Source organism: Sardina pilchardus, chromosome 14, assembly GCF_963854185.1.
Source record: "Sardina pilchardus chromosome 14, fSarPil1.1, whole genome shotgun sequence".
NCBI lineage: Eukaryota > Metazoa > Chordata > Actinopteri > Clupeiformes > Clupeidae > Sardina > Sardina pilchardus.
In genome coordinates, this window is record NC_085007.1 from 26,459,468 (window position 1) to 26,486,457 (window position 26,990).

A 26,990-nucleotide genomic window follows, 5' to 3' on the forward strand; every position below is an offset into this window, starting at 1 on the left:
CATCTGTACTCTAATGTCACACAGATGCAGACTAAATTTCCAGTGCACTCAAAGCATGCATGCATACAGTCCAGTCCACTACTGAAAGCTGGCCCATTCCACCCCGAAGCCGGTTTGTTGGAAATTGACCTGGTCCAAAGGACTTTGAGCTCAACTGTAGGGTAGATTACACCAATCCTATTAACTTCGACTGGATCTGATGCACCTTCTGTTTAGTGGGATTTTCTTGAGCTGGTAAGGGATGCCTTCCAAGCAACTTGGGTCAGCCTTAAGACTTGGCAATCTCTCATAGTTCTGTCTTAAGCATAGTCTAATCACTCCAAATCTTAACATGGAATGTACCAGAGGATGCAGTGTCACTTTTTTAGCCATTGAGATGCCATGCCTAAACACTCATTTAACAGAGCAGCTTCTATTTGATTACTCTACCCCAGTCCAATGGTTTTATTGAGCATTTTAATTTCAACCATCTGGAATGTCAGCTTCCCCAATTTTAAAAATGTTAAAACATCAATCAGTATAGGATGTGGACCTGGTCGGTTTAATTGCTGCTGTGCCATGCCTAGGCCTACAAAGTTGCATTATATTTCTCACACTATTTTTTATTTCACCAACAAATTAGTTAATTCAGACTACATTTAGACTAATTAAATACGGTTGAATATATTCTGTTCTGTTTTCAGCATGGTTTTAGACCCTGATTCTCTGCTGTCCCAGTTGCTCCATCACTCTGTCACTCATAACCCATTAATAGAAGTGAAACAGCAGTTGGTGCGCAGTTTCGGTGGCAGACTTCCCTTGCTTCCCATCAAATGGCAGCCTCCGATCGCAGCTAGTGCTCCAGGAGACATATGACACTTCGTTTGGATGAGCAACACCAGAAAGATGCGGATTTTACCATTCTGATTTCGTAAGGAAAACAGAAGAGGATACAGAAGAATTAGTTATCTAAACTGAGCTCGTTCTTGTGAGATAAAATTGTTGACCTCACTGGGTAAGAAACGTTATGTTAGCCAGCTAGTTAGCAAGCTAGCTAGCCAGCCGCTGCTTTTCCGCTGCTGCCTCCCTCCACGAGGGCTGGCCTCCCCCCCTAAGCTGCATCCCCCCTCCGCTGTGGCCCCAAGCCCTTCCGAGGCTTTCTTTTGCCTGCTGCAGTGTGTGTGGTCATGAAAAGCTGCTTTTGTCTGAAAAGGAAGGACGCTGTGCAACGAGTAACAGTTAAGTCGATAAGGAGCTCAAACGAACGGCTAACCTTACCTTAGTTCTGTTTGCATTTACTTACTAGTATTTTCAGTCTTGTTTGTGTGTACGATGATGTCAAACGTTACTGTTTGAGTTATCGCTGGCTAACGTTGGATGGCTAGTCCAGCGGTTAGCAATGTTTACATGCTAGCTAAGTGGTCAAAATGCTTGAAACGAACAGTTTGTGAATTTCATTGAGGGTTTGAGTAAGGTGGTTGGGTGTATAATATCAACAATACTGTAGTTGGTCAATTATAGTAATGCATTGACGAAGTGTTTGAGCAGGCTACAGACCGCTACTCACCATCCTTAACTCACTAGCAACCTATTTTGTTTTCCCTTGCAAGGATTCGGATGATGGGTGTCATATTATGTTGGCTAGGTAGCCAGCTAGGGATGTATGGCTAGCGTTGACGTTAGTTATCACTAGCAAGGTAGCTATTGTTAGCAAACAGTGTTCTAGCTCTTGCTTGGGTGCATCCTGAACAAAGCGACACAGCCCAGTGTCGATTTTTTACTTGTTATTGTAGTTCTTATTAAATAATATTTCACACTTTAATAATTACGTGCACCTCTAATTAATAATACCTACCGTTAACTCTATTAACCTGGTTAATGCTACTTACTCAATGGGGTTTTTGACTAGCTAACGTTTGCTAGCTGTTAACTTAGCTCGTTATGTTAAACTTACTGGTTGATGTCTTTGTTTTGTTTTGTTAGTGGAACTTCATCCTGCTCTTTAACACATTAACGTGTTATTATCAGAATAGATTGGTGACTGCCAGTGCAGTTCACTGGGTAAAAGATATCAGGTGGAACCGCAAAGATGCGAGATGATGCTGCAGCTTTCACACCATGTTATAGTTATTTGATCTAGCATTCAAGGTTACTTCATTTTTTACACTGTGCTGACTTTGGACAGAAACGCTAGTTTGAGTTGTATAAGTTTTAATTCACTTGAAATGTCACCAGTGGCAATGGACAATGACATTTCTGCCCTGTGAAATTCCTTACCTTGCCCGGACACATTCTTTAGTCCAACTATGCTAATTGTCAGTAACCGCTCTGCATTAACGATTAGGCTACTCTGTGCCTGTGAGGGGTGGTCTATTATGCAAATTTGGCAGATCAGAATGGTACACAAAGTAACATTTGTTTCACTTACACTTGACACATCTGTTTCAAAGCTCTGACTTTTTGTCTTCCAGACGTACATCACTCACTATGTTTCTATCCAACATGTAGTGAGTGTAGTATTGTCAGAAGAACAGACAACAGATGTCTTCAGTTTGGACATACAGTTTTGATTGAATCTCATATCCTGATAAGAAGGATTATGCATAATAAATCTAATCAGGCATAAGGCTTGATGTGGTTATCCAAGTCTCTGAATTCATAACTGCTTGGGGAAAAGGCGGATAGATGATGAAACTCGTATGCCCTTCATTTGCCCCCAAGTCTTAACGGGACACCCATCAGAATAATTTAATAGATGCATTTTCCTCAGTATGTTTGTTCTCCATCATTTAACCTATTAAACTGTCTGACTGACTGGTCATGAATTTGGTCACGAGTTGCATGAAATGGTCCAGAATTGTCGGCAGTTTCTTTTGGTCGTTTTGTTTTGAGCTACGGCATTGCAGGCTGCAGTGCAGTCTTGTCTCACGCTGGATCGCTCTCCTCAGGTTGGCCATGGCCAGCGCTCGTTTCTGTCAGGGGTGTGGGAATTGTGTGAAAACCCGCCGGCCGACGCAAACGAGGCGTAAAAGCGGCGCTCCTGGGAGATGGAAGGCAGCACTCGGCCAGTTTCCCTTTACTGTGTTTGCTTGCCTTACACTCTCTTCCCCTCCGCCACCTGTGCAAATAAATGCCCCTAGAAGCCACTTTCTTTTAGGGAGAGGTGGTGGAATTCCACAACAATTGAGTAAGCAGCAGCACAGCTTGGTCCAGCCCTGCTGGTCCTGGAAAGTCATGGGAACCCCCTTCCCTCACTGTCTGCCCTCCGACTCCAGCTGAGCTAGCTGGACCGGGACGTTGCCCGCTACCTTTCTTTCCCCCTCTGACTCTTCGGGAGAACCGAAAGGACAGCCTGTCTCCCCGTTGTCTTTCTCCCACTCTCTCCATACCCCCCCTCTCCTTCTCTCGCTCCCTGTGGTTTCATCTTGCGTTACGAGCTTGAGCCTCAGCGTGATCTTGGCGCTCTCTCGTCTCTCCGGTTTTGGCCGCCCCTGTCTCTTTCTCAAGTCTCTATAGAGATGTTGTCTTCTTCACCGGAAGGAATTCAAGCTTGTCCAAAAGAGAGGTTTTCCCTGCACCAGGCCTCATAATTGTGCACTGCTGCAGATGCAGACGCAGACAGACTCTTGCAGTAAAGATGTGTGCCTTTTGTAGAGCAAGAGTGTAGAGTGCCACACTCTTAAAATCTTTAATGTATAAGAAAATCGGGGGAATTCAGTGCATATGACCAGTCTGCTCTCATTGCGTATTAAAGGCAACTTTTAAACTCGTTATACAATACAAACCACACACTTGGCCCCTCCATGTCATTTCAAGTCTGCCTTTCATATAAAGAAAGCATGCTAGTTATTCTTATTCTCTTGCAGGAGTCTGGTGTTGACAGGCTAGTGGTGAGGGCTTTGAGTAGTTTGTAGCTGGGGCCTTTAGTGAAACAGTGTACAATTGTGCTGTGTGTGATGCCTTGGGTGACTATATCTGGAATAGATGAATGAATATTTAAGGTCTGTCTCTGACTGACAAAAGAATAGACATTCCCAAATGCCATTACTCAGAAAATGGAATGAGGAGTGTGGGTCTGTTTGCAGTCATTTCTGATGGGGTCTTTTCTATTTCTTTGTTTGTTCATGAAAGCGCTCCCATCTCCAATTCTTAACTTGCCTCCAAGTCTCGAGGGTAAGGCTGACTGTCACAGAAATAGAGGAAGGAAGAGGATGCAGGAAACTTTGCGATAATCCCCATGTCTTGCCTTTCTCACGCGTCTATCAGAGAGTGATGATGCAATAGTCGAGTCCCTCCCTGCCTGAGTCAACTCAGGTGTGTTTAGTGACTTTAAAGAACAAGTCTTGTCCTCGTGCCATATCCCTGTGCCAAGTTTCGTTTGGGTTTCTCTCTCTCTCTCCCTCTCTCACTCTCTCTCTCTGTCTCTGTCTCTCGCTCATGAGTGCTATTTACCTTGGCCTCTCCTGACTCACTCGGGTGGCATTCTTTGAGGCAGCCTTTTGTCACCCCTTCAGGCCAGGGAGCGGGGTCGCCTAGGAGATGCCAGGCAGGGAGGCCTTGTTGCCTAGCTGCCTGCCTCGCTAAAGCTCCCCGCTCGCTCGCCCCCTGGAAGTCGGCTTTCATTAGTATGCTGCTACCTCGTTCTGTCATAGTGGACGGGAGGACCTCCTGAAAGAAGGGAGAACATGAGACTCTGTATTCTCATAAGTTGTGAGGTTAGCCTATGAGGAATGCGAAGCAGAGTCTATCTCTGTATCCAATGGCTGCCAAGTTTCTTCTTATCGGTATCAGACTGAATCAGTGCAGACAAACCGGCGTCTGTGCTCTTTCAGATTGCTGTGCAGATTGCAGAATCCTGTCTTGCACTGTCAGCTTCCAAACTCCCAATCCAAATTTAGAATAAGGATTAAAAAAGACAAACTCCAAAGCCATTTCTGCACTTTTTGAGCAAGTGTTGTCCTTTAGCACATCTGCTATTCATTCGGAGTACTTCATGCCCCTTTAATCGAGACTGCATCGTGTTTGTTAGCGTTTGTCCTTTTGTCATTAGCTGATAGCCTACAGCATGTGGCTGGTGCTCAACCACAGCAATCAAGATTTTTTTTGGCTGTTTCTTGTCATTGGCTTCACTGTTTGTTCTTAAGCGTCTCTTTGAAAACCGAAATCTCTGCAAAGTCCTCTTAACTCACAGAGGATTATCTAGATCACATAGTTTCGGTTAAGCTTTCATTGCTGCCTGTCAGATGATGTCCTCCAGCCTACCGCAGCAGCCAGCCACCCACTCTGACTGACTGACGGCACTGTGTATATGTGTGGTGTTTGGTAGCAGTCATTTGCTTTCTTGAGGGACTCCAGAAGTAATTGTACAGTTGAAATATATACACACACACACACACCCCACCTCCTGTTCAGTTACTTTCTTGAGGAACTCCAGAAGTAATTGTACAGTTGAATCACCTCCACACACACACACACACACACCACCTCCAGTTCAGTTGCCTTCTTGAGGAACTCCAGAAGTAATTGTACAGTCGAATCACCTCCACACACACACGCAGACACATACACAGACACACACACACCACCTCCAGTGTTACTCCACTGCTACCCATGCTGTTTCCTCCCACTCAGTTGTATAGCAGTGGGAGGCTTGGATGAACCATTGGGTCTGTTGCTGTTCTGACACGCTCAAGAGGAGTTTGGCTTACTGCCATGTCCCTCTGCTGATCGTGTTTGAGAGCTGTCGTCATGATCGCATGTGAATCTTTTTTCCACCTGCAGTATCACCGTCACTGCTTTCCCAATCAGGTGGTTTCCTGAAGGTAGGCAATGAGATGATGTAGTGAGGGAGAACTGACCAACCATGGTAGACGTTTGAAAAACATCTTGTTTTTGTTACGCAGCTTGCACCTGACTGGAGAATGTTAATTTTCTAACTTGACTTGTGATCTGACTGACTGCATGCCACAAACTCTTTTGACTTGGAGCAAGCTGTTTGTTTATTCTGACGTTATCAGGGGCCTAAATTAATACCTAATTCCATTCCCTGCAGTGGCCTTGTCTCCCTGCCCTTGCACGTCATACTTACTCCGACTAACCGTGGTCTCTTCCTGTAAAGCCCTTTATCCTGCCAGTCACTCAGCTATCAGTATCTGAGCTTGTGTGTCCTGTGTGTCTTGTGCAGTCTAATCCTCTGTATCACAACCCCAGACCGCAGCCCCCTGGCTCTGCGCTGCTTTTGTGGGCCTAATCTGATAAAGGAGGTGCTGAGTGAGGATGGAGTTACTGATATCTCTCTCTCTCTTTCTTTCTTTCTTTCTTTCTTCCTTTCTTTTTCTTTCTCTCTCTCTGTCTCTCTTCCCCCTCTCCAGAAATCCTCCGTGATGCCAGAGGTACGGGACCTGTCGGACGCACTGCCAGAGTTACCCATGGATCCGATCACTGGGGTTGGGGTAGTAGCCTCACGAAACAGGGCGCCCACTGGATATGATGTGGTAAGGACTATGTGTGTGTGTGTGTGTATGTGTGTGAGAGAGAGAGAGAGAGAGAGAGAGATGTCATCAGGTTACATTGCTGTAATGTGGAGGATGCAGTACCACAAGCTTCTAGTGCATGCCATGTAGGTATATCCAAGCATAGCTAAGCAATTACCAGTTTCTACAATCCGTTTCCCAACCTCTCCTTAGACTAAAATGTGTTGATGCGGTTACCTGACAGGAGCACATTTAAATGCAGTTACTTTGATTGTGTACATGCATACTCTGCAAGGGCCTCCACTCCACGCAGGCAGTAAGAGGAATGTGTCACATGAGACCAGCACACAGTCTATCACGCTCCCGCTCTCGGAGTCTGTAGATTCAGCACTGTTGTGGTGAACTGGGGGACAAGGCCTCTGGACAGTGTCTATTTTGAGCCACTAGAGGAGTGAAAAGTAGGCCAGCAGAGAGGCTTGTCTGCCCAGCAGAGGCACTGGGAGGAGGCTGATGAGGTTGAACTCTGTGTGTGTGTGTGTGTGAGGGGGGAGGTGAGTTGTTTGTTTATGAAGCGACGCATTGGAAACACACTGGGGATGTGGATTGGGTCAGGAAGGCGTTTCTCTCGGACACACATTGAGCTGTCTGTTCTCACCACCTCTGTCTGTTTTGTATTCTCCTTCTCTCCCACACTCCCACTATTCTGCCCCGTCTCCTCCTTGCTGTTTGCATACTGTATTTCCCAGGCAGTTTTTCATGTCTTATCTCTCGGCTCTTTGTGGACGCCTCGGCCTCCCGTCGTTTGCATGGACCTGTTATTCTTTCACTCCCGTCCAGACTTCATTCCAGTCAGTTTCCCGGTAGCTCGACTGGAAGAGCAAGAGCGAGGTGCTTAAGGCCCACACGGCTGGCGATGTGACGGCGATTTATGGCAGGCAACCGGCAAAATTCTATATAGAATTTATATATAATCTATTGATGTGAAAGGGGAAACACACACGGCTAGTGGAACGACGGGGCAACCGTCACGGTCGCATCGTTCTAATTGGCCCCTTTATATTGTTCAGGGTGATTGTTGATACGTCACAATAGAAAACAGCTGTCTGGTCAGTGTATCTCCACTGAACCAATGGGTGGTCGCGTCGCCAGTAGTGTGTGTAGTAAAGCAATGAACAGAATTCCACCGTCACGTTTGACTGTCGCGTTTGACTGTTGTGTTGTCAGCCGGGTGTGACCGCCTTTAATGTGGGCTGATGCTTCATGGGAAGATTCCCAAACAGATCAGGCATCACATTATACAGTTAGATGTGAATTGGGGTTTTAATCCTTCTGACTGACCACCTTGCTAGTGGAGAAAATCCATAAAAAGCCTATAATGTGGTCAGCACAATTTTAGGAAGTGGCTGGATGGCTGAGACATGTTGTAATGCCTTCTCATCAGGCTAAGAGGATAATTATAGGTGTTTTATTTACCAATGACTGTCGGTGGTGTACAGGTTACTTTAATAGTTTTAAGTGGTAGACAGGTTTATTTCTTGTAGCTCATTTTTGTTTCATGTGCTAAGGGGAAAAATAACTTTACACACACACACAGACACACACACAGACAGACACACACACACACACACACAGACATATACACACACACACACACACAGAGACAGACACACACACACACACACACAGACATATACACACATCCATACAGAGACAGACACACACACACACACACACAGAGACATATACACACACACACACAGACATATACACACATGTAATGTCCACTCTCAAACCTAGATACTCCAGACACTCGCACGCTCTCACACACACTTTGATGGCGCTCCCAATGAAGTGCTCTCCTGGCCGAGCATCAAAGGCATTCCCTGCGGGGAGAGAGCCGGGAGAAACGTGAGCTGATCGATGTCACCTGACCTAATAAGGCTCTCAGGCATGCACCTAGACACACACACACACACACACACACTCTCGGAGAGGGTCAGGGAGAGAATTGCGAAGTGGCCCCTCACGTTCAAGCTTTTCCCATTTGTGTGTGTGTGTGTGAGAATGTGTCTTCAGCTGGTCCGAGTGAGCCGCCTGCACTAACCCCAGCAATACACAGAGGCATTAAACATCATGTTGCTGGAAACAGCCCTGTGTGTTCCCGCGCCAGAGATCCTCGAGATATCCTGGCTGCACCTCTCCATCTACACAGCTTCTCTCTAGCTCTTGAGAGCTCTTTGGGTCCCATAACTTGCACTTGTCATTCTCTTTGTGCTCAATCAACCCCCCTCTCACCTTTTCCACTTTCATCCTGCACTGCCTTTTGGTAAACCTTTTGCTCTATGAACTCTTATCAGCGACGGTCACTGAGATTTTCTATGGACAGTTTTCTGCAGAGGCTATCCAGGGCATCATGGCTGAGGGAGCTCCATAGGGAGGTGTGCACAAGGGGCTGGGAGTGGTGTTGAATTTGGCCCACCAGAGCAGCGTCCACACCACCAGTGGAGAGTAGGGGGGAGAGGAGATGGAGAGATGCGGAGCGGACAGGGAGCCAACAAAGCTCCCAGTGTGGGGAGCAGGAGAGCGCGTGAAAGAGGGAGCCCTGTCCCTGCTGGTAGCACCCCGCTCCTCCCACTTCTGCCCATTCACCCAGCGCCGTCCCCCGGCAGTGGATGAGCGATGGGCAGAAAAGGAGCCGGGCGAGGGGCAAAGAGAACGAGTGACCGAGAGGAAAGAGAGAGAGAGAGAGGGCTGTATTGTTTTGCGAGTGGAACAGTGGATTACTTGTTGTCCTCCACTCTCTCTGGTCTGGCTAATCTGACCGTGGTCTTGTGGGCTGACCTCTGACTGGCGATCTGTGATGTAAAGCCTCACTTGCTCTCTCTCTCTCTTTCTTTCTCTCTTTCTCTCTCTCTCTCTCTCTCTCTAGCTCTCTCGCTCGCTCTCTAACTCTAACTCTCTCTCCCTCTCTCTCTCTCTCTCTCTCTGCTTTAATCGCCTGTGCTCTCCGCTGTTGTTTTGCTGAACTTCCTTCCCCACGGCCGTCTCTTTTCAGGCCGCGCCGGATGAATACACTCATTGTAATCCCCCTCATTGTTTCCAAATGCATCCCTCGCCCGCCCTCTCTCCACCCCACTCCCCCGCAGTGGGCATCGGACACACACACACACACACACACATACACACACACACACGGGATTGCTGGGATTGCTTTCACTGATGGCTGCCCCGGAGCCAAACATCACCTTCATTACATCGCTGGTCAGACGGTCAGTTAACTGTCCCACATCAGCGGCAGCGTCTGCACTCTAGTGACCTCACAGCTGCGGGACTGGCACAGGCTGGGTGTGGACCAGTGACGTGCCAAAACAAAGCAAAGCGAATGGCCTCAAGAAAACAAGAGGGTGCGGAGGAGCGCTTGCCACCATTGTGTTGTTTTAAATGCTCCTCTGGTGACGTCAACTCCTGCCAGACCAGAACGAGGAGTGGAGGTGGCAGTGAGACGGCTGAGGAGCCATCGGTGTGATTCCTCCTCCTCCTCCTCCTGCCTGCTCAGACACGCATCCCTCTCATGTCCAAAACCACACAGCCCAGCGCACACACACACAGCCCACCCAAGAAGGCTGGGGCCTGTGCACAGAGAAGAGGAGAAGAAAGAGAGAGGACGAGAAGGAAGAGAGGGAAAGAAAGGAGAAGTGAGAGGAAAAGGCAGACAGTAGGAGTGGAGTGGCAGTGGGTCCCCTCCTCAGTGGTGTTTCCTCTTCCTTTCACTCCTCCACCGCCTTTCATCGACCCTTAGCAGGATGCTGTGTGCACTGACCTGGGAACAGGGGGCAAGATGAGGGCGGAGGGGCCATGGCTCGAGAGAGAGAGCTTTCACTTCTCTCTTTCTTTCTGTCTCTTTCTTTATTTCTGTATGTCCTTTGATGTCTCTCTTTTCTTTTATTTGTTCCATTGTTTCTGCTCTTTCTTTCTTATGTTTCCATCTTCTTCTAAAACTTCTCTGACTAACTGACATTCTAAAACTCTGCTCTGACTAGCTGATGTTCTAAAACTCTGCTCTGACTAGCTGACGTTCTAAAACTCTGCTCTGACTAGCTGACGTTCTAAAACTCTGCTCTGACTAGCTGATGTTCTAAAACTCTGCTCTGACTAACTGATGTTCTAAAACTCTGCTCTGACTAACTGACGTTCTAAAACTCTGCTCTGACTAACTGACGTTCTGGGCTAGTCACTGTCTCACTTCTGTCCTTTTTACCTTTTTACTCCGTCTTAGTGTGAGTTTCACTTCCTCCTCACAGTTGTTTCTGTCTGAAAGACAGCAGCTTGTGATGCTCACACACACACACACACACACACACGTTATCATGGCACAGATCTTCCCTACTCTTGCCAGCGCTGTGGACGTCATAAGTGATGCCGCGGACCCTAATGTAGGCCTGTGCCCACGCATTCATACATACACTCATACACTCCAGGAATGTACATTATCTGTGTGAAGCTTGTTGCCATGGTGCTACGAAACACTCCGTCTGTACGTGGGAAGCTCCTCCAGCTGCTTTTGCCGTTTAGTGCACATTTTTTCCCTTAACATTCTCAGCTCCCACCCCCCACCCCAAATACATGCATACACACACCCACATGCCTTCACTGTTAGACAGACTTATTCAGTGTCTGTGGAGCAGATACGGTCTTTCCTGAGGGCACTGTTATGGAAAGACTGGGCATTGAGAGGTGAAATATAGCCCCAAAGAAGATAAACTACCATGTGGAAGGTGTACTGTTATACTCGAGCAGAATTAAACAGAAGATGTCTGTGTCTGTGTGGATGACCTGTTTCTGTTTACATAACCTCTTAAAAACTAGACTAGACAAAACAACCCTTTGTTTACTGTTTGAATGCCTCTACAATACAGTCTCTACTCTCTATACACTTTTTGTTTGGGGAAACCCCACTATATTTTTTTCTGTGATCAAACTTTCGGTTGGTAGACCGTGTCCATTTAATTCAGTACGGCCTCTCCTTCTCCCCGCAGGTTGCCCAGACGACAGACGGCATGGACGCTGACCTGTGGAAAGACGGCCTTTTCAAGTCCAAGGTGACGCGCTACCTGTGCTTCACCCGCGTCTTCTCCAAAGAGAACGTAAGTCCGAATCGGTCTGCTCTCGCCGCCTCACTTCCTCAGGATGTCGTTAGTGTAGCCCTTTTCACAGACTGCACACAGATGTCTCGTCTAATGCCTCGGGATGGTGAAACACAACTAGCCTAATGCTTTCTGCTGTCCTTAACAGCAGGCCTTTGCCATCAGGAGATAAATTCTTTCCTAAGGAGCCACTTCCAGGCAGTGTGTTGTTTTTCCACTCGTCTCATTCCCCTACTGCAGCCTTTCATTTCCCTCATTAGCCAGAGGATGTCTTCATTTTGGTCACTTCCAAAGCTCCTCACCCGGCCTCCTAACGTTGTTTGTGCTGGCCTGTTAAATTGTAAAGCTGGAATCCCCCCCTCTGACACACACACACACACACACACACAGACACAAACACTCGCACTTATACACACTTAAACGCTCACATGCTCGGACCCGTGTCCTGGGTCGACCCGGCCGACTGCTCCTGGCTGCGGCTCATCGGGCGAGAGTGAGTGGAAGGAATCCGTCCCGTCCGAGGGCCCGTGCGGTTCCGAGTCGTTTCAACCAGAACATCAGTTTTTATAGGCATGACTTCACGGCAGAACACTCAGCCGTCTAAACAGAGTGTCAACAGTCTAAACACGTAGCGGAAAGCACCATCAGCTCCCACATCACTACTCTTGAGATCGTAAGCAGATATGGCCACCTCTATGCAGTTGTGCGTGTGTGTGTGTGTGTGTGTGTGTTTTTGTTGTGGTGCGTTTCCCCACAAGAAGCTCAAAGCTCACAGGTTGTGGTCCCTGCCGGTGAAATGCCCACGTCTCCTGCCCGGTGCTATGGGCTTTCGTGTGTGTGTGTGTGTGTGTGTGTGTGTGTGTGACGGTGATGAGTGCCGACAGTCTAATCAGCGGAAGCTGTTTTTGTCTGGCCCGCTCTGGCCGCTGCAGACCCCTCTAGATATAATCAGCGCTGACACAAACAGATATGGCCAGATTAGTCTCACTGAGACAGGGCGAGAGTCTGCATCTTCATCTGATGGCCAGAGAGAGAGAGAGACAGAGAGAGAGACAGAGAGAGAGGGGGAGAGAGAGGGGGAGAGAGAGGGGGAGAGAGAGACCGAGACAAAGACAAAGACGCGCCTCATCATAGGCAGCTCCTGAGTCTCCTGTGTCCCTCTCAAGAGAGGGATTCAGACATGGGGAGTGGCCATTTTGAGTTTGATCTGTTTCGGTTTGATTTCTTGAGATTTCAAACACAACAGAGCTGTGTCCAAAAATGCAAATCGACTCCTGCCTTCAAAGTGAGCCCTGGAATGTGTTTGCTCGTGTTTCTGTGGCATTGTTTTGAGAACCTAAAGTTCCAGACATTTGTCCAAGAAGTAGCTGGCTCAAAAGGCCCTCTGACAAAAGCCGAAGCCTTTCACAGTTGTCGGGTCTTTGGCTCTGGGAGGCCTTTTCTTTGCTGGTGCGAGCGCATGACTTTCATGAGTCCCTGTTGTCTGTGCTCACTCCGTTACCACCCTCTCCCCATGTGAGAAGAAGGGAAAATGTAAGCGCTGCATCTAATCAAATTTATCCAACAGCTATTTCCATCCCACCCAAGCGGGACCACGGCCAAGTGTAACAGTCAAGTGTGTGGGCCTGGTGTCTAATTATAGAGCCCTCAGTGGCCTGTCTGAATGCCTTGTGTATTATTTCAGATGCAGGCTCATACAAGCAGGTGTTCAATATCTCTTCTTATCTGCTTTTCTCCCTCTGTCTTTGTCTTGCCTTTGTCCTGTCTTTCTTTCTCTCTGTCTCTCTCTCTCTCTCTCTCTCTCTCTCTCTCGCTCCCCCTCTCTCTGTCTATTTATCTATCTCTCTCTCTCTCTCTTTCTCCCTCTCTCTGCAGAGTCATTTAGGGAATGTGCTGGTGGACATGAAGTTGATTGACATCAAGGACACACTGCCTGTGGGCTTCATCCCCATCCAGGAGACAATAGACACCCGTAAGCACTCGTCTGCAGTCCACTACTTACCGCACTGTCTGTCTGTCTGTCTGTCTGTCGGTCTGTCTCTCTGTCTGTCTGTCTCTCTGTCTCCCTGTCTGTCTGTCTCTCCCTGCAGCTCCCATTCTTGTGTTTGGCACTTTTCTCTACTTATGTTTTAACAGTAGGCGCAAGTGATTCAAGAAGTGGTTTGGTGGTTTAAAACCATCTCATTTATCATTAAGGCTCTACTCATGAGTGTAGGACAAACAGGGCAGGTTGCACCCGGTCATAAAAGGCTCTACTGACCACTGCCCTCTAAAGCTGCTCGCCCCCTTCATATACAGTAATTTCCCGCATATAAGCCGCATTGTGTATAAGCCGCAGGACAGAGTTTTATGCAAGTTAAAAGAAACAAAACCATATTAACACCATATTAACAACTCCCCTGCATTAACCTCATAGCTGAAGAAATTTTGCAAAATCAATGTATAAGCCGCGGCTAATAGTCGGGAAATTACGGGTAGTGTCTTATAACGGAGACTTCTGTATCTGCCCATCAGCGGGAATTTAATACCACTCCAGACTAAGGAACAGCAAGTCTGTTGCTCTTTGGATTCCACAGCTGTAGTCGAATCGCTATACTGGACTGTTTATTCCGTCTCTGTCCCCCTCTCTATTCGTCTCTCTCTCTCTCTCTCTTTCTTTTTCTGTATGAATAATTTAACGCTTGGGCAAGGTATCGGCGGTCTCCTGTTGCAGAAATGTAGGCCTCCCCCTCAGGGCTGGAGTGGAGTCTAGTCTAGTGTTTGCGGCTCTATGCCTTATATAATTGATTGGATTGTCAACTGATCCGCCACCTTCTCTGTTGTCCCCAAATCCCCTCCACACACACACACACACACACACACACACACACACACACACACACACACACACACACACACACACACACACACATTCACACTCCCACAGAGGAGCAGGCGTTCAGGAAGAGGAGGCTGTGCATCAAGTTCATCCCGCGGGACTCCACGGAGGCGGCCATCTGTGACGTGCGCATCCTGGGCCGGTCCAAGCAGGCCCCACCCCAGTACACCTTCATAGGGTTAGTACCCGCAACACACAGGAACCAATTATAATACACCTTCATAGGGTTAGTACCCGCAACACACAGGAACCAATTATAATACACCTTCATAGGGTTAGTAGCAGCAACACACAGGAACCAATTATAATACACCTTCATAGGGTTAGTACCAGCAACTCACAGGAACCAGTAATAATACACCTTCATAGGGTTAGTAGCAGCAACACACATGAACCAATTATAATACACCTTCATAGGGTTAGTACCCGCAAGGCCGCAACACACATGAACCAGTAATAATACACCCTCACAAAGCCAGTACACCTTCATAGGGTTAGTACCAGCAACACACAAGAACCAATCAAAATTCACCCTCACAAAGCCAAGCCGACCATGATACAACCCAGTGCATGTTTTGTAGACCATAAAACAAATCTAAGACGAGTAAAGTGTCTGTGTAGTGCTCTGTTTATAGCTTGCGTGGACGGCATATCTTGCAGAAGAGAGCACACCGTTGTCCCATTCATTTTTGATTTGCGCTCCGTCTGTGGGCATTGGTTTGATGGTGGGTGTGGTTTGGTTTGGTTCCACAGAGAGCTGAACAACATGGGCATCTGGTACCGCATGGGCAAGGTGCCCCGGGCCGAGGACTCCTCACCCGTACTGAGCAACAGCAACAACGTGCAGCCCATCACCACCGCCAACTCCACTCCAGCGCCAGTCATGCCCAAGTACGATCCTCTCTGACCTCTCTCGTGTGTGAGTGTGAGTGTGAGTGTGAGTGTGAGTGTGAGTGTGAGTGTGAGTGTGAGTGTGAGTGTGAGTGTGAGTGTGAAGTCTTGATGACCGTGGGCACAGATTGTGTCTGTTTCCGTAGGTGTCCAACTGAATGGGGAATAATGTGTGTGTGGTGGGGGTTGGGGGGTACACGGTCTGTATTACGCCATATGTGTTTAGGTGGGCATATGGGACTGCCAGTGTCTGTTTTGTCTATATGTTTTCACAATTTACATATGCATTTGATAGCCTCATGATTTATATGGGCTTATGCCTGTGTCTCTCTGCATGCCATGTGCATATGTATACATGTGTGCACATCTGGCCACGGCGCACATGTGCGGAGGAGCATGTGGTTCGGCTTCCCCCTTGAAGAGGAAGCCGCTCGCTGTCTAGAGACTGGGAGGAGAGGCCGCTCGGCATTCCAGCTGTCGGGAGATGGACGTCTGTTGAGTCTGGCCTCGTCCGGCTAGCTTTGAGCTCCGAGCCCCAGCTGCAGAGGGCTGTTTGTGTGTGTGTGAGAGAGAGAGTGGTGGAGAGAGAGAGTGGTGGAGGGAGAGAGAGAGAGGGAAGGAGGGAGAGGGGGACCAGGAAGACAAAGAGAGAGGTGAGAGAGGGCTCAGAGCTGGACTGGTCATCAGCCAGTTATGCGGCGTTCTTCAGATAATGACCTAAACAAACACAGAAGGCTGCCTGAGAATGTGAGTGTGTGTGTGGGTGTGCAAAAAGTGAGTGTTTAGAGGTTTGTATGTTTTTAAGGCGGGGTTCCTCCTTCAGGATAAGTGTGTGTGTGTGTTTGTATTTTTTTAAGAAGAGAGGGGCCTGCTTTAGGGGAAAGTGTGTTTAAAGAGAGGGAGTAGTGGTGTAAGCAGCCAGTGAACCTTAAAGCCAGTAAAACAAACACACACACACACACACACACACACACACACACACACACACTCTCACACACACACACACACACTACACATTCCTGAGGCTGCTCTCATGTCCCCCCTGAATGGCCCTGGAAGTATCCCAGTTTATTGAACTCAACTAGCGGCCATCCGAACTGCTTAACCAGTCCCTTTGGTTCACTTAAGCCCCGCGTTGCCTGGTAACCGGCCTACTTAGGACCTCTCGTGAGCATTCCAGTGGCCTGCTAGGCGACGGCTGCCCCTCCGAAGAGAAGGCCCGCGCTGACGAGATGAGACCGGACAGCGTCGAGGCCAGCATGTCAGGTGGAACTTGCGGCTTAGGTGTGAGATCAGAGGATGTGGCACGACGTGGTGGAGGGATGTGGTTGCCGTGTGGTTAGAATCTGACGTGTGTGTGTGTGTGTGTGTGTGTGTGTGTGTGTGTGTGTGTGTGTGTGTGTGTGTGTGTGTGTGTGTGTGTGTGTGTGTGTGTGTGTGTGTGTGTGTGTGTGTGTGTGTGTGTGTGTGTGTGTGTGTGTGTGTGTGGGGGTGGGGGGGTGGGGGGGTGGGGGTGGGTGGGTGGACAGGAAGCTGCTTAAAGCCCCAGCTGTTCCCTACCCCAGCACCACTCCTCACGTTCCCTGTAGCCATGTAATCTTGCACTCTCTTGTCACACAAGCTGTGTTCTTTCTGTCTGTCTCTTTCTTTCTTTCTTTCTTTCTTTCTTTCTTGCTATCTCTCTCTTTCTCTCTGTCTCTTTCTGTCTGTCCCTCTTTCCCTCTCTCTTGCTATCTCTCTTTCTCTCTCTCTGTCTGTCTTTCTATCCCTCTTTCCCTCTCCCGACCTCTTTCTTTCCATCTCTATCTCTCCATCCTTCTTCCCTCTGGCTTTTTCTTCCCGTCTTCCTGTCTGCAAAAGCCCTCAGAAGTTCTGCACGTATAAAAATAGACCGAGTCGGCCCACATCCGCCCCGCCGCTCCTGCAGTGTCATCATTGCATTTCTCCCTACGATTCTGTCATTCTCACTTCCTGTTGATGGCCTTAGTTTAGCATCCGCATGCAGAACCCCCCTCCCCTCCCCCTTCCTCATCCATGCCAAGTGTTCATGCCAGGGGCCAAGTGCAGAGCTGTGCAGTGGAACAGGGGGCTGGTTGTTGGTGGTGGTTGTGGGCCTGGAACATTTATTCAGCTCTTTTATTTAATTAGAGCGACTGGAACAGGCCGGGCATTATTCACCAGCCTGACGGCTTAGTCAAGTCCATTAGACAGCAGTGGGAGGCTCTCAGCTTGACTGGCAGCTTCTTGAGCATCTTCAGGGATGGTAAATGGGCCCAGGCAGTTTGCTGCAGTGGAGGGGACCGTCTTGACTTTGTTTTTTTGTGATTAAGTAGTTGTATAGTTTCAACTGATGGAAGATGTTGGATGGTGGATCATTTAAAAGTGTGTGTGTGTGTGTGTGTGAGAGAGAGAGAGAGTATGCACTCTGTGTGGTCCACCCACTACACATGCTCAATCCACCTATTAGTTATGAAAACACAGAGACTCATACTCACACACACACACACACACACACACACACACACACACACACACACACACACACACTCACACTCACACACCTGCTCGTCACCGCAGACATGTCGACACTCGACACTCCCTTTTCTCTTCCTTAAATCCTCTGAGTGCATCTGAGGGAGACATTAAGCAGGTGCAGAGACGGAGAAGGGCGTGTGTTGTTCCTCCTTGTCATGCCGATGTGCCTATACTTAGAGCACAGACTGCAGAGGCCACAGAGCCAACACTTCGAGCTCTGTGTGCGTGCGTGTGTGTTTGCCTTTGGCTCACACCCACTCTGTAATGTGATGAGGTGGCAGTATCGAGCACAGCAGAGGGCACTGCCCAGCAGAAGCATCCTGCACGGTCTGATTTCAAGACTGGCATTCGCCTCCGCCCTCTCAGCACTGGCATCTAAAGCATCAGTATAGTACTGGCACCTAAAGCATTATTGTAGCATTGCCACCAAAAAAGTATTATTGTTGCATTGGCATCAACATTATTAGTATAGCATTGGCATTAATACAGAATTGACATCAAAAACATTAGGATAGCTTTGGCATAACACAAATAAATATAGCATTGACATCATAAGGATTATTGTAGCATTGGCATCAAAAACATTAGGATAGCACTGGCATCAAAAGCATTAGTATAGCATTGACATAAAAAAACATTAGTATAGCATTGGCATCATGGGATTATTGTAGCGTTGGCATCAAAAGCATTAGTATACTGTAGCACTGGCATCAAAAGCATTATAGTTTCACTGGCATCAAAAGGATTGTAGCATTGAGATCAAAAGCATTACTGTAGCATTGGCATCAAAGACATTATTAGATCATTGGCATCAAAGGCATTTCTGTAGCACTGGCACTCCCATTCCTCACTTCAACTGGTTCCCTGGTCCAATGGTGTGTGTTTTGCACTGAGGTTAATCTGGCTGCTGTTTCTGCCCCCTACAGGCACATATCCATGACCCTACCGGCCAGCTTCAGAGGCAAGAGCACCACCAGGCCCGACTACGAGCACCAGAACTCCAACTTGTACGCCATCTCAGGTGAGCTCTGACCCCTCGAGACCCTCCACCTCCGTCCTGTGTCGGGACGGAACCAAGAAAGAAAGAACTACTTTTTTTATACATATATATCTTTATGAAAAACTGCTCCCATTTTCTTTGAATGTCAAGTGTCAAGAGTTGTTTTTTGTTTTGTGAGACAGTAGACTGGCACTGTTTGTGTGTGTGTGTGTGTGTGTTTATTTGTCTGATTGCGTGTGTATGTGGCCCGGTTAGTCCCAGCGAGTTCTCGGCTCGTCCTGAGCAGCTTTTTGCCTCCGGTCAGACTTTAGGCTCTCAGGCAGCCGAGACACCTGCACACAGCAATTCCAATCAGATCAAAACGCCCCACAACCACACACACACACACACACACACACACACACACACACACACACACACACACACACACACACACACACCACAATGGCAACAACTCACACAGTCATTTAAAGCGGAGAGCAATTACAGAGCCGCGTCGCCTCATCATCCGCGGCCGCCGAGCCTCCCGCCCTCATCAAAGCCGAACAAACAAGCGCCGCCGCGAGCAGGACAACAAAGCGGCGAGGGCCTGCCAGGCGTCACGGCAACCCCACACTTTTCCCATGCGTCCATGGAAACTGATCGCAGATAGGAGTGGCACCTGCTTTCTTCTTTTCCAACACTCCGCACACGCACACACACACACACCAACACATCAACACACAAACACACACACACACACAAACAATGACTCACATTTCCCAAGGGTCCATCAACAGTGGAGTGGAGAAAAGAGAATCCCAGTTAATTCATGCCAGTCCTGCGCCTCACACACTCACTCTCACACTCTCTCACACACACACACCACCCCCAATCTCACCTCCTCTGTCACAGTGTTTGTGTATGACAGGTGAGGTGTAGCATGAATGAAACATGAGTGAGCCACGGATGGGTAGGATGACTGAGAAGGAGCGACTGAGGGAGAGGGAAAAAGAGGGAGAGAAGAGGGAGGGGGAGACGGAGGGAGAAAGGGAGAGTGGAAGTAGCAAGGAAGTGCAGGAGGTGTGAGTGGTGGTGGTGTGGGGAGAGGAGAAGAGAGGAGGTGTGTGTGTGTGTGTGTGTGTGTGTGGTGTGAGGAGAGGAGAGGAGACGAGGGAGTTGAAGGTGGATCTGGGGAGCTTAGGCAGAACTTGTAAATGCCTGGAGTAATTTGCATATACAGTATTAATCTTTGACAGGGCGGCTTATCAGAATTCCCTCCACTCCTCCGCCCCCTCCACCCCTGGCTTTACTCCTCTCTCTCTCTCTCTCTCTCTCTCTCTCTCTCTCTCTCTCTCTCTCTCTCTCCTTCCCCACAAGACTTTTTTTCCTTTCCTTTTTTTCCCTCTCTCCTTCCCTCCTTCTCATGGATTTATGACTTGTGCAATTAAGGATCTTTATACAGAATCCTCTTCCCATATCGTCTCATCGCCGGCACTCTGTCTTTGAAATCAGCCTTATTAGCCATGATGGTTCTCACTGATGACTCAGTGTGTGTGTGTAGGCGTGTGTGTGTCTGTATGTAGGCACGCGTATGTGTGTGTGCACGTAGACGTGCGTTGCCGTGTGTGTGTTATATCATGCTCCAATTTCTTTTTCCCCCTCTGTATGTGTCATGGCGTTCACACTTGACGTAGTAACGACTTTTCATCCTCCCGTCTCAGTTTTGTATCCTTCCCGTTCCTTATTCTACTTTTTTTTTGTATCCTGAAACGTCAGCTCCTAGTTTGGGGCCTTTGGGCTTTGGGCTTTTGATTTTGCCATCTTGACCGTATGGAACACACACACACAGAGAAAGATTTGATTTTGGTTATGTCAGTACTCATCCCCTGATGTGGCCGTAGCGTGGACTCTTTCTCATCTCGTCTGGCCTTATAAACAGACATGACCTCTTCGTGCAAACCCACAGAGATGTGCATCCTGTTATAGCCAATGCCACTCAGTCATTCTGCCACTGAGGAGTTATCATGTGAGCGTCCCATGAAGACACATTTGAATCTCCTCTGTATGTCACAGCTGGAGTGTACAGAGTTCTAATTAGCGGAGTTCTATCTCAGAGAAATGTACAAAAATGAAAAATGAGTATCAAAATGAAAAATGACGCCTTCAAAACCTCAAGGCCAAAGTTTTTTTTTTTCCCAAAGTGGGAGGTTGTGTGACATGTTCAGTAAGTCGGAGCAGTATACATTCCCAGAATGTTCACAATTGTAATGTTTCCCTTGGACTACATTACTGTGTTGGAGACATGGCCTAGTTGCAGTCGTATTCGTAAAAGAACATAATAGGTCTTGCTTTATTGTACCTCAAGGCAGTCAGGGATCTGGATCAGTGAATGCATGGTTATGAATATGATGAAGTGACTTCGTTTGGATTGATGTGGATGGTAAGTGGGACTGCATTTGAACACAGAGGAAAGGGGGAAAAAAGGACGAGACTACTACTCAAGGGCTGTTAAAATCCATCTTTTGACCCTTGTCTAACAACTGTATGGGATTTACATGTTGAAAAGTATACATTCCTTTATCCCCACAGTGATGAAAATAGAATTCATTTGGCTGGTTTGAAAAGCGGTGGCTGTTCTGCTTGTGAGCGCGTAAGTGCAGTGCTATGTAGACATTGCACGCGCCGAGTGCCAGGTTTTCCTTACTGGCCCCTGGCGCTCTCCCTTCTCCCCTCTCCCTGTCCTGTCATGTTATCTTGGTCCCCACGTCTCGCCCTGCTGAACTCAGTCACACCAAACCTTTTACGTAATAGATATGCAACCATTTTTGTCCCCCCTCTGAGGTATTTTTAAACTTATCAGCTCTGACGGGGGCTGGGATGGACACGATTTTCCTGTTTTAGTTAAGTGTATTTTGTGTGTGTGTGTGTGTGTGTTTGTGTGTGCTTGTTTGTCCATAAAGGATATCCTTTGACTTTGCGTGTGTTTTGTGTTTGTGGTGTGTTTTCTCTCCATGTCCTCTTGTGATGTCTGTCTCAGCGATGGACGGAGTGCCCTTCATGATCTCTGACAAGTTCGCCAGTGCCTCCAGTGACGTGAGTGGATGTGTCGCTTATTTTCAAAATCACACAAATTGCGCAAACTTCAGATGTGCTGCCCAGAGTGTTCAGACTGTTTTTACTCTCGGCAGACTTCTCAAAATCCAATGATATTAATAGGATAAAAGAGGATAAAAATATGCACGCTTGTTTTGTGATCAGTCAGAGTCACATCAAAACAGTGGCACAGTTGTATTCTAGTTCATGTATTTGTTGCGCCCGTGTTTTTGTTGCAGTTACAGCAGGTGGACCTGATGGGCATCAACATCAAGTCCCTGGCGGAGATTGAGAAGGAGGTGAGTGTGCTGGCTATCAAGCGCATGTCCCACGAATGTCTCTTGATGGGCGTCAGAATTTGCTTTTAAAAACACACACACAAAACTCATGATGTGGTCAAAACAGCCTGTGAAAACGTAAAATGTGATTCCGCTCTTCTTTAATCTGACCGCGGGGAATACACACACACACACACACACACACACACACACACACAGAGAAAGAGGGAGAGAGAGAGAAAGATAAACAGACAGAGGAACTAATAGGATTCTGTCTTCACTCATTGAAGTTTGAAAGTGTTCCATCTTGGTCTTTTGAGTACTCTGACCCATAGGAGCACATGTGTAATTGAATGTGTGTGAAACGCTGGTTTAGTGTTGGTGCCAGCGGACTTAATTTATTGTTTAAAAGCAGCTGTAGGCAACGCACGTAAACCTCTCCATGAACTCCGTCATGTCAGATATCGCACTCTTTTAATTACATAAATCCAATTAGTTTCTAAACCTCTGATGTGTTGGCTCTGAGACAGTCTAGTGTGGTATGGTGACATGTGGCTTCAGATTGGATTTAAATTAGTTTTTTAAGTTCCAAACCTCTGACACATGAACAGGAGCCAGGAGACAAAGTTGTTTACTTGTTTGGTCTGCAATGTCTGTCAGGAATGCATTCATTGTCTTTGGCCTCTAGGGGGCAGAGTTTGCTTAGATATGAAATGTAGTGCCGTAGTGTAGAATTTCTCTTTACATCTCTGACTCTCCAAATGTCTCTTCTCTGGTGTCACCTGTTGTGTTCTGCTTCTTCATTAAATATTTGGCCATCTTGTTCCCAGTTTATAACAGAGTGTGTGTGTGTTTGTGTGTGAGCGGAGTGTGTACCTGCTGTTAGCTGAAACATCTGAAACAACAGGAAGTGTTTGTACTTTTAGCTAATCTAATTTATCTGAAATGTACTCACTTTGTGACACGGTTATGGTCAAAGCTTAACAACCACAAGTACCGGTAGGCTTTTAGTGTGAATATGAATGTCTGTCTTCACACAGCTATGCTGACGCTATTGTTTTAATCTCTGCATAGTTTTAAGTTTCCCTCTCTCCGTTTGTGTCCCTCAGTACGAGTACAGCTTCCGCATCGAGCACAGCGCAGCTGCCCGTCTGCCTCCCAGCCCCACACGGACCACCATGGGAGGCTCGGAAGCATGAGTCGACTCCTCGCCTCCCCCCCCACCCCAGACCCCTCCACCGAGCCCCCATGGAGGTAGAGGACGAGGAGCAGGAACAACTACTGAGAAGAGGGAGAGAGAGAGGGGGGACCAGCGCCCTCTTCCACAGCCTTTCATCCACTCATCTAGTCATGCAATGCCCACCACTCTCCCTCAGCCAATATGAAAACCAGACGGTCAACTCCGAAATAAATGAATCAGACAGGCAAGTAGGATGCGCTGGAGTGTTCTTTTTCCATTTGACTTTGGACTAAGGAGAGAGAGAGAGAGAAGGGGGGCATGCAGTGCAGACTGATTTCTGGAGCCCTGGTGACTAGTTCTGGGGTTCTCTTCATCCCTGCTGCTGGTTGATTCTGTGAGGAGGAGGAGGAAGAGCGCTGCAGTCGACTGACTCTCTTTCGAATGGAAACCACTACGTAACGCTACAGAACTAAAAAGGGATGCCGAGACTCTTCGGCCGTTGGAGGACTTCCAACCAGAAAGCCTTGTGAACTAAAGAAGGAACACACACACACACACACACACACACACACACATACACACACACAGATACAATACCATAGATCTGGGCACACTCACACAAACCAATATCCCTGACTCGCGAAGACCCACACACACAAACACACAAACACTCCTCCCTCGCTTGCCCTTGTTGGCTCCACGTGGTTCGGCATTACCCTGGAAACAAACACTTCGTCCTCCATTGTGATGTCATAAAGAAGCAACTGGTTGCCAGAGAGATAGGCATTTTCTCCGACTCTTGCTCCAAAAGAGGCCATGGATACAGACAGATGCTACAGGTCTCGGATCCTTTACGTTTGTGTCGCTTTCAAGTGTTTGCAGGTGGTAAAAAAAAAGCAGGCCTAAGATACAATGTGGGATATAGCTCCCCCCTCTGGCTAACTTTGACACTACCACTTATGTCTGAAGAGGCCCCTATTCAATTCAGCACATTGACACCCATGAACATCTGAACCTGATTCTTTTACATCATAAAAAGAACACTTAACATTGCCCTCCCCCATCCCACTTCATGTATGAATGAGTCATGGATGAGGATTGCTTTGAAGTGTTGAGATTATTATTATTATTATTATTATTATTATGTTTGTCTTGTTTTAGTTAAACTAGTTCTCTGTCGAGTGCACTATTATGATTTCTTCGAGGTCCCAATTTTGGTTCACGCCAGGACTTTTTCTTCTCTCCACGGTCAGCCAGACTGGTGGGTCAGAACATAAACACAACCACTAACAGTCATGGTCACACATTGACCAGTGCCCGTTGGCAGGACTCTGAAGGCACGGGTGCTGGACGGGTCTCGTAGCTATTTTTATTGTGGCATTTCATGGCATACTTCAATGTGCTTATTTCTGTTTACTGTAATTCCAGTATTTATGGTCCACCTTGGTCACATAATTCACATGACTTTTCATTTTTAATTAAGTTTCTCATTTTTAAGAGGTGTGTTTGTGTGTGTGTGAGCGACAGAGAGAAAGGGAGAGAGATTGCATGTGTGTATGTGTGTGTGTGTGTGCACGTGTGCATGTGTGTAGGTAGTGCTAGTTTAGAATTTTAATGTTTAAAAGGCAACAGGATAAACTCTTCACACACAGTATTGACATTGCCTGTTATGAAAGAGGTCACTTTTTAGAAAAAAAACCTTCCTGTTTTTCCGTTTCTATGTCTCGAACAAAAGTAGGAGTCTCTAAATGCCTCTTCTGTTTTGTAAAAAAGAGTGAACTGAATTAGACTTGAGAAAAAAAAATCATAATTGGCTTGTGAGTGTGCATGGTTTATTTTCTTTCCCTCTTTTTTTGTTGTTGCTTAAGCCAGTTCACTGAAGTGTTGACCCTGTGTACTCCTTGTCCTCCATTGACCCGTGTGTTAGATGACTGGACCAGTCTTTTCAGGTCACTGCCACTATTTTTCAGTCACACTTGGAGACTCGCTTGACACTACCCATATCAACTCTGTTTACCCATGACACTCCAGATGAGAACACGGCACTGCTTGGTTTGGAAGTGTTAACATCCGTCCGTGTTGTTTGCTGTCGGAATTAGGGATTAATTATTTGTTTCTAATTAGTGGAGTGAATCTATGCCCTTGCTAGTGTCTACCCTGACCTCTGAGCCAGCCTAATGGTAATCACTTTCTTCAATGTCTTCGGTCAGCTCACCTTTTTGAAAACACACTAACTGCTTGCCGGTCGGTTCGACCCTTTCTCGTGTACGCAAGAATCTCTCTTCGGTGCAGTGTTGTCTTAACGGGCGGCCGACCAAACTCAGGTGACATTGTTCTGTTCGGATACACCAAGTGCTAACGCTCGCCCGTACGATTCTCAAATGCGAGCCTCGAAAACCAATACATGCACACTGTGAGGCATCCACTCCGAAAAAAACGTTAGCCACTAAAGTCCCGGTGACGTGGAGTTATCTCTGGCCACTGTAAGCGCTTGTTGTTCTTTCTAACCCAAGTAGTGATGACCAATAGCGTTTTTACCTGTGACTCCACCAAGCCTGATCGTTATATATATTGTATAACCACTCGACTTGTAGATCTGTACATGGCCTTATCCTTTAGGCCTTATCCTCCAGCACCATGCTGTCTGCTCTTGCTCCAGCAGCCATCTTTGACTCTTGCTTACTAGCTAACATGTCTGTGTGCGCAGGTAGTATTGTGCAGGATGAACTCATTTGACAGTGTTTAGGACAGCAGGTACAGTTTCAAGGGGTGCCTCTGAAAGAGGTTTGAATTTAAGTTGGCCTTAAGCTCGAACCAGAACATGAACAACTTTTTCAACTGTTTTAAGATTAGAACATGTCCAGTTTTTTGTTTTTATTTTTATTTTCATTATTATTATTGTTTAATCGAAGTTCAAATATAGACTAACTGTATTGTTAGTAATATGTCCAAGGCAACTTGATATTGTGTTGAAGGCCAGAGAATTCAAGATGCTGTGAAGATGATTGACAGCCACTAGAAGCTCTCATGTCATGGCACCATCATTCTCAAATAGTCGACATTCGTGCACCCAGAACGCAAAGAACAACTTTTACTGATAAACCATCTTCTTTTTTTCTTTCGTTTGTTTTGCCTTTTGGGTGAATTACATATGTGTTAGTCATTTTTTTGGACTGTGTCGTGTAAATACACTAACTCCCACGTGGTTGTTGTTCATTGCTTAACTGTTAACTAATATGCTTTTTTCATACATGTATAAATGTATATAATACTGTTGACTGGTTTGTGTGATGCTCATTTTTCTGTGAAAATAGCTGCACGTTTGCCGTGTTCTGTGTGCTGTGTAGGGAACCTGTTGCGGCCACCACTGTGGTGTACACACAGCATCCTGTGGAAGCCTGCTCTGGTAACATCCCTGTGTGTGCTCTTAGAGAGCCATTCGGGAAAAAAAAGAAAGAAAAAAACATCCAACGTTAACGCACAAGCCACACAATCACTTTCATGGTTCCAAAGCCTAATTCCCTTGTGTGTTTCAGTCAGTAAAAGTCAATATGGGG

At 47.2% G+C, this 26,990-nt stretch overlaps 1 protein-coding gene across 3 annotated transcripts; it reads left to right on the forward strand.

Annotated features, from left to right (window-relative positions):
• The first annotated feature begins 788 nt into the window (after positions 1-788).
• On the forward strand, positions 789-26,990 carry mvb12ba (multivesicular body subunit 12Ba). Of its 3 annotated transcripts, none has more exons than XM_062554095.1 (10): positions 789-910; positions 6,351-6,473; positions 11,489-11,596; positions 13,472-13,568; positions 14,523-14,652; positions 15,228-15,365; positions 18,827-18,921; positions 21,920-21,975; positions 22,215-22,274; positions 23,363-26,990. In XM_062554095.1, the coding sequence occupies exons 2-10, from the start codon at positions 6,363-6,365 to the stop codon at positions 23,450-23,452; spliced, it is 885 nt and encodes a 294-aa protein (XP_062410079.1). In that variant the 5' UTR covers positions 789-910; positions 6,351-6,362; the 3' UTR covers positions 23,453-26,990. The 3 variants fall into 3 exon arrangements, with proteins under 3 accessions (XP_062410079.1, XP_062410077.1, XP_062410078.1); XM_062554093.1 differs by having other exon boundaries at positions 797-1,217; XM_062554094.1 differs by having other exon boundaries at positions 797-994.

What these genes read in the sequence shown, in the direction of transcription:
- mvb12ba (XM_062554093.1), top strand. Translation starts at nt 1,167, where the DNA reads ATGAAAAGCTGCTTTTGTCTGAAAAGGAAGGACGCTGTGCAACGAGTA. An exon ending in CGCCCACTGGATATGATGTG is followed by an intron (nt 6,474 to 11,488) that starts GTAAGGACTATG and finishes TTCTCCCCGCAG; the next exon opens with GTTGCCCAGACGACAGACGG. An exon ending in TGGCGGAGATTGAGAAGGAG is followed by an intron (nt 22,275 to 23,362) that starts GTGAGTGTGCTG and finishes TGTGTCCCTCAG; the next exon opens with TACGAGTACAGCTTCCGCAT.